We start from the raw sequence: 8144 nt of genomic DNA, 5'->3' as shown, positions 1-8144 counted from the left end.
CTTTGTTTCTGTGTCCCCTTTGTATTTTAAATACTTTTCTAGGCGGAGCTTAATTCTTATTTAGAAAAATATGGTCTGTTTGAACATAGTCGTGATTAAGGAATGAACCTTGAACTCACTATATTTGAGTTGTGCTGTTGAAGGAATATTTTACTTTGAAAAAACGTGTTGCAGTTCATTAATCGCATCATGAAACTAGGAACCAGGAGGCCAAAAAACTTGGAGGACTATGATTGTCCAGGAAAGGTAACCGTTAACATACCAGTAAACTGGATTAGGTGGGAGCAAGATGGGGAAATCCAAATTAAATAATCTCACAGACAAATTGAGCCAATGCATTTTTTAAATCGTGGTGGTTGATCTTGTAAGTTACGATCACATCTAAATTGAAAATATGAACTCATTAATATGGCTCTTTAATGTAATATTGACTAATAAATCAGATGGGCATCATGCCACGAACAAGTGATTGTTCTCTTAATTGCCAAATAATTTTTTTTACAATTGGTAGATTGGACATGACATGGTACACAAGGGATAGTATCCTCAAAGCCATTCTAGCCCTCGGTAGGTGGATGGCAGGCGTTAAACACGGGTTGAGACACATGGTGTCGCCAGTTCAAATCCCAATGTGGCTTTTGTTTTCCAACCTACTTAAATATGTTTTAGTACATATCTACTGACATTCTAAAGGACTAAAAGAATGAACAGCTTTATATATATATATACAAAAACAATAGTGGTGCCCTCCCTCCTGCTGGCGCAGTGAACTAGGGACCACAAGGTCACAGGTTCTAGTCTTGCCATGCCCAATTACCTTTCTCAAAAAAGGTATATTTAGAGCCCTAGTCCCTCCCTGTATGCAAATTGAGATTCCCAATGTTAAGTCAAATATTGATGCCTTGAGTCAATGATTTTAGAGGGACTATTTAAATGGTTTGACAATCCAGATCAGTTTACACTTGTAAGATATCAAGAGGTAGTCAGGATGAATCATCATCAATTATTTTAATCGTCTACACCGGTCTAGAAATGTGGTCACAATCAGAATGTGGACAAGATCAAGACACAGGGCGCATGTTAGCACCCGGTATAAACGGGGTTTCGGATGGCATAAACTGTGACTGACATTGTTGGATTAAAATGATAAACAAGAGACTTAAAACATTGACCCATTTCAACCATGGGATTTGAAAAGAAATCACATTGATACTACTGTACCACATTCTACTGTACCACATCACCAATAAAGGATAGAAATGCATACATTGTTTCCCGCTTTGTCATATTTTATATAGTTTTTTTTGCTGTTAGCTGCTGATTGTGATCAGTTAAAGCAGTTACAACAAATCTATGGCATGCTTTGACAGTTTGGTAAAACTGATGAAACAATTCAAGGATGTAGGAGCCAACCCTGTCTAACAAAAAAGCTTAACAATTACAGTAACAGACAAAGCACAGTTGCGTGGGTCAAGAAGTTAGTATCCTTTCAGGCAAAGTGCAATATAGTTACAGTAGCCTGCACTGGCTGGGATGTGACTTGGATTCTTTAAGTCTGGAAGAACTATAGTAAACTTAAAAATACAATCAACAAGTAGCCTTCATACAACTTTCATTGGAAACTCTTCAGACAAACAATTAGGTAACATGCATTTACAGTTCACTTATACATACAAGACTTGCAATGACTAAAAAAATATCTACATAAGCATTTATATAGTTATGTAGTACTATTTCCTTTGAATATACAGTCAGTCCTTTAAAATCACCTTGAGGTTACTCCTTGAAACTGTTCATCATTCATAAGGGAGTACGAAGAGCCCTTTGATTTTCCAACATTGTTAAAGTATCCTTCCTTACAGCCTTCCTTCTTTGAAGTAATCACTGATCTATATATGATTGGATAAATTAAATGTTTCCATTCCCAACAAGAGCCTGGGGACCTTAGCCTGGTGAAACCAGACTGAAAGCTACAGGTACCTTACCATTGCTCAACAAACAAGAGAAAGGTCTGGAGGTGTTGCCGACCGTAACCTCTTATTGCATTGAAAGTCCTGTTCAGCCTGTCTTCCATGCTTCCCCACACATCCATCTGTAATCACAACAAGACATGGTAAACCGTGTGACATTACATCAGAGTCAAATCAGAGACGGTTAGCGAGCTGATCCGTCATCAGTATTGTGGTAAGTAGGTGGCAGCATGCACATTAGATGTGTGCGACCGCCAATACATTAGAGAAGAAGAAGACATTACGTCACTCTCTACAAAGTGACAAATGTCATGCTAACTAATGGTACAGAGAACGACAACTCACTGGTTAGATGAAGACCAGCATGTTCAGAGGCTCTCCTGGCCAGAGAGGACTTCTGCCACTGTGACGAAAACATGTTGTAAACACATTTTGTAAGAATATTACATCTGTAGAAAGGACTATTATGAGTATACCTCAATAGCCTAAAGAGGAAAACACAACGATATGTAAAAGCTGAATGGCAGACACCTAAGAGGAATCCATCCAGTTTTTTCTCATCAGTACAGATGAAGGAAAGATGAGGAGCGGAAAATACTATTGAGATGCTGCTACACCCATAGAAAACGATTCATCCGTCAATCAATGTAGGTACTCACAATGAACTTCAGGACTCCTTGGAGGCCGTCAAATCTGAGGTAGGAGATGTCTCCCTTGTCTTTGCCGCTGTCCAGGTCAGTGGTGTAGATCTGCTTGATCCCAGCTCCTCGGATCAAAGGGACACACTCATCACACGGACACTTAGTCACAAACAGCATGGTGTTCTCCTCCTCGCGGATCTCAGCACTCCTGGAAACGACAATCACATTTATTTATGTCATAATCCTTAAACCCAGCCATTAATTCCTGCCCCCTGGTCCGACTCCTCAGCTGTATCTCCTTGCTTCCTCTCCTTGCATCCTCTCTGCCATCTACATTGACCTGTAAGGACCGGTTGAGAGCAAATATACCCATGTACACCTTCCCTGTATTTCCTTCACCTACAGATGTAGGATTTTAATTTGATCACCCTGTTGCAAGAAAACTTTCCTTCAATGCAGGAAATGTAAAACGTGTAGTGTATTTGAGGTTTAAAAAGGCTTCGGAAGTTTGCCAATTCTACTTAGAAATGTCAGTCCCTTTACGAAAAATGTATCAACCCCTACAAAAATGTCAATTAATTATAATCCACATAATTCCCATTTCCTGCCATTAAGATCCAACATCTGTATCCTGTCCTCTCAGATCAGTGGAGATGAAGGGGGGATATAAGGGGAGGAAGTCACTTAGGACTATTGAGATGCAGCCCATGTCTTTTGCCTCCCCCTCCTCCTGACCTGAAGGTGAGTGCGTTCTGCTCAGCATGGATGATGTAGCGGTACTTCCTCCTCTGGCGGTCCTGCTGTTTGTTGTCCATCTGGGGGTACTCTCCGTACTCCGAGCCCACTGGGTAGGCGTTGTACCCACAACCCACCAGGTAGAGCCGCCCTGTGCCATCACAACCACCCTAAAACAGGTGAGCACAGAACGCAGTGAATGCCAGTTTGATATTATCCCATTTTCATATTGAAATCTTTGTTACCAGCCAGGTTTTGGAATCTCCTTTCCACTTTATTTGTCATTATATTACAGAGGCAAAATACATAATATTAATGTACAGTTATGAGCATAGAAAATACAATAATGGTTTACTCACAGATTTCCCTTCTGCCCAAATGACGGCACCAACTCCAACCTTAGGGTCCTCTGGAATAGCAAGCAAGTAACACATTCAGACACGTTGCCAAATGGGCAATTTCAAAGGAATGTTCCATCATTTTAAACCTTCAGACAGATTGAACCACTACGGATTACAGCTTGTCCAGTTCGCCTTAAAACATGAACATGTAATTAACCGTTTCAAAAATATTTTTGATTTCTTGAGTGAGTGGCTGACCAACCAATCAGAGAACTCCATTTCATAGCAGCTGTCGCTAGCCACTAACGAGACTAGAATGCATTGTGGGATACCTTCTGTTCATCTGACATTTGATACCCCTCCAGGTTGACTCTCCAACAAAGGTGCAGTCAACCATTGGAGTTTACCAATTATGTCATAACAATAGTCTCTTCGCTCTCTTGTGTTTTTTATTTGTATTGCTTGGAACTCCATTATGCGATTCCCCACAAAATGTGGTGACATGTCACATTTACAAAATGACTTCCTAGTTTGAATGACTAATCTGGCTAGTATATAGACTACTATCCAGATATTTCAGGGACCTGTTCTGTAGGCCAACAGTCTGGCCTGTATGATGCAGTGTCTGGCAATCTCCTGGGACACCCCCTGAGGCTGGGGCGGCTCCGAGGTTGCAGGCTGGGAGTCCTTCCTGTAGAAGCCGTACTGGAGAAGAGGCACACTAGCAGCTACTGAGGCAAGAACCCCGACCAGCTCCCTCATGTTCTGACGCAGGTTGGAGAAGTACGGCTCCATGCAGAAGTTTTCCAGACCTGTAGCAAGACAGTGTCAAATCATCATTTATAAACACTATGTTTACCATTCATTCAACAGGATCTACTCAACAGATGGCGTGGCACGCGGCCTCTTGAGCAAAGGATTTCTATCCTCAAACTTACCCATATTGAGTTAGCCAATATAGCCCAAATAAAGCTAGCCAGTGAACACAAACTAGTTAACAAGTATGGTTGAATGGATGTACTACGGACCTATTTTGGTGAGAATGTCACGGTGGAGCTGTTCGTGTGGGATTAGGAACTCTTTGGAGAAAGTGTCCAGGTTCCGTCTCCTCTGCTTCCAGAAGAAGTCCCCAGCGTCCAGGCCAGGGTCGTCCCCCGACACCCTCTCCATGAAGTCACACCCCCTGGAGGTCTCCTCCACAAACTGCTGCAGGCCGGGGGCCACGGGCTGCACCAGCACACTGATGTGGGGCCGGCTGTTGGACTTGAGCTTCTTGGATGCAATGGCGTCCAGCACGGCCTCCTGGGAAATGGAGTCCGTCCCGTTAGGCCCTACCGCCAGCAGACTCATCTCAGGGTCACCAGGCCAGAAGGAGATGCGGCTCACCCCAGCTGGAGATGACAGACAAGACTTTACAAGTGAACTCTCGTTGTGTGTGTGTGTGTGTGTGTGTGTGTGTGTGTGTGTGTGTGTCCTCACCATTGATAAGCATCTTGAGGCAGGTAGCGCAGGGTCTCCTTGAGAAGTAGAGGTCTGAGGCAGCCAGCCTGGGCCCGTGTCTGATCACAGCTACCTGCCCCACGTGGAGCTCTGGACCCGAGCAGTGAAGACCCACCACCTTCTGGTCCCGAACCACCACCAGGCCTGTACCCCGCGTCTGACAGAGAAAAAGACAGGAGGTAAGGGAAAAAAGTGATGATGCATATAATATAATTGATGATGCTCAATATGGTAATTTATTGCATGTTATCTATAGAAAATACAAAATAAATATGTTCTATTGTCACATACACCGAATAGGTGCAGTGAAATGTGTTATATCACATTTACATAAGTATTCCCACCCTTTACTCATTACTTTGTTGAAGCACCTTTTGCAGCGATTACAGCCTCTAGTCTTCTTGGGTATGACGCTACAAGCTTGGCACACCTGTATTTGAGGAGTTTCTCCCATTCTTCTCTGCAGATCCTCTCAAGCTCTGTCAGGTTGGATGGGAGCGTCGCTGCACAGCTATTTTCAGGTCTCTCCAGAGATGTTCGATCGGGTTCAAGTCCGGGCTCTGGCTGGGCCACTCAAGGACATTCAGAGACTTCTCCCAAAGCCACTCCTGCGTTGTCTTGGCTGTGTGGCTTAGGGTCGTTGTCCTGTTGGAAGGTGAACCTTCGCCCCAGTCTGCGGTCCTGAGTACTCTGGAGCAGGTTTTCATCAAAGATCTCTCTGTACTTTGCTCCGTTCATCCCTCGATCCTGACTAGTCTCCCAGTCCCCCCCCCACAGCATGATGCTGCCACCACCATGCTTCACCGTAAGGATGGTGCCAGGTTTTCTCCAGACGTGACGCTTGGCATTCAGGCCAAAGAATTCAATCCCGGTTTCATCAGACCAGAAATCTTGTTTCTCATGGTCTGAGAGTTCTTTAGGTGCCTTTTGGCAAACTCCAAGTGGCCTGTCATGTGCCTTTTACTGAGGAGTGGCTTCCGTCTGGCCACTCTACCATAAAGGCCTGATTGGAGGAGTGCTGTAGAGATGGTTGTTCTTCTGGAAGGTTCTCCCATCTCCACAGAGGAACTCTGGAGCTCTGTTAGAGAGACCATCGGGTTCTTGGTCACTTCCCTGACCAAGGCCCCTTCTCCCCCGATTTCTCAGTTTGGCCGGGCGGCCAGCTCTAGGAAGAGTCTTGGTGATTCCAAACTTCTTCCATTTAAGAATGATGGAGGCAACTGTGTTCTTGGGGACCTCAATGCTGCAGAAATGTTTTGGTACCCTTCCCCAGATCTGTGCCTCGACACAATTCTGTCTCGGAGCTCTATGGACAATTCCTTCGACCTCATGGCTTGGATTCTGCTTTGACATGCACTGTCAACTGTGGGACCTTATATAGACAGGTGTGTGCCTTTCCAAATCATGTCAATTGAACTTACCACAGGTGGATTCCAATCAAGTTGTAGAAACATCTCAAGGATGATCAATGGAAACAGGATGCACCTGAGCTCAATTTCGAGTCTCATAGCGAAGGGTCTGAATACTTATGTAAATAAGGTATTTCTGTTTTTTTTATTTTTATACATGTTCAAAAATGTCTTAAAACCTGTTTTCGTTTTGTCATTATGGGGTATTCTGTGTATTTTGATGAGGGGGAACAATTATGTAATCTATTTTAGAATAAGGCTGTAACATAACAAAATGTGGAAAAAGGGAAGGGGTCTGAATACTTTCCGAATGCACTGTAGGTCAAACTTACAAAGTAATTATAGTTTATGTCTTCTGGTTCCTCCTTGGGGAACAGTTCCATCCATAAACTCAGCAGGGTGAAGAGGTTAACCTTGGCCAGCCTAGGTCCATGACCTTAAAACACACCATAGAAAGACAGGATTACAAACAGGGAAGGCAAGTGAGTGTTTTCTCCACTAGATCTTTGCTGCTCCCAAGTGATAACACTTTGAGCTCAATAAAGATATTCTTTAGGAGAAGCTAACATTGGGCAGACATTCACTTCCTCTTCCCACTGCAACCCTGGAGCACTGACATAGAATGTGAAATTGTTGGCCAGTACATTTCTCTTCAAAACATGTATGTTTTTCTGGCATTCATAGGGGAGAACAGCCAAACTGGGGCTTGATCCAGCAACCCTGCTATTACAGAGCAAGCCCAGCTGACCTGTCCAGGGCCATAAAGGTCAAGACCTCTTTGCAGAACCAGTCACGTTATCCTTGGGACGTCCCTACCCTAAACCTCTACCGTTTTACATTTCAACTTCAATGGGGTGACGTCAGACAGAGTTGGACGCACCTACCCTAAACTTCAATGGGGTGACGTCAGACAAAGCTGGGACGCCCCAAGGATCCCATTTAGACATTCCAGCCAGTCACTAGGGAGGCTACAGACGTGTGGGTTCAAACTAATAAAAGCGTAGACGGTGACGTCTTTATTTTCAATATGCCTCAACGTTCAGAGTTCAGTGAGTAGCAATATTGTATCGAACAGTAAAAACATTCGCAGCATTATCTGTCAAGCCGTCAACACGCCAGTGGATGACAGCGCAGGAGTCTCACCTTGTACTTTGGTGTCGGTTTGTGTGCTGGCTTCCCTTACATCGCGATTTCCTTTGCAGTTGCATGATGCGGCACAGGTTGGTTTCAAATCCTGATTTAAGTGTGCGGTATCCATTGTTGCCATTCAATCAATTGAATAAAAAATGTAGCTAAGGTCTCCAGACAAGGCAAATACGTATGATCATTTTATCTAAGGTTCTTCCTATATCTTCTGACGCGGAACAAATAGGCGGAGCTTGTCTTGCACCCAACCCCCAGAACTGTCAAAGGCGGTGTGTTCGTTTTAACCGTTCTGCATTCTTGGTTGCAATTGAAAAATAAGATTTATCAGATTACATCTGTATTCCGTTACACATCTGTATTCCGTTATTAGTTTGTCATTTCATTCATGACGTGATAAACTAA

General features: G+C 43.7%; 1 protein-coding gene across 1 annotated transcript; it reads right to left on the bottom strand.

Moving 5' to 3' along the window:
* Positions 1–989: 989 nt before the first annotated feature.
* Positions 990–7962, bottom strand: LOC311109782 (cytidine and dCMP deaminase domain-containing protein 1-like). The gene is made up of 10 exons (XM_084152780.1): positions 7740–7962; positions 6929–7032; positions 5167–5344; positions 4716–5078; positions 4272–4499; positions 3706–3755; positions 3347–3516; positions 2630–2819; positions 2316–2373; positions 990–2092 (listed from the first exon to the last, which is right to left on the bottom strand). Exons 1-10 carry the CDS (start codon positions 7861–7863, stop codon positions 1992–1994), a joined length of 1566 nt encoding a protein of 521 aa, XP_084008906.1. The 5' UTR covers positions 7864–7962; the 3' UTR covers positions 990–1991.
* Positions 7963–8144: the final 182 nt, after the last annotated feature.

Source organism: Coregonus lavaretus (genome assembly GCF_964263955.1).
Source record: "Coregonus lavaretus genome assembly, chromosome: 35".
Taxonomy (NCBI): Eukaryota; Metazoa; Chordata; class Actinopteri; order Salmoniformes; family Salmonidae; genus Coregonus; species Coregonus lavaretus.
The sequence above is the reverse complement of the archived record's forward strand: the minus strand, read 5'-3'. Positions and strand labels throughout refer to the sequence as shown.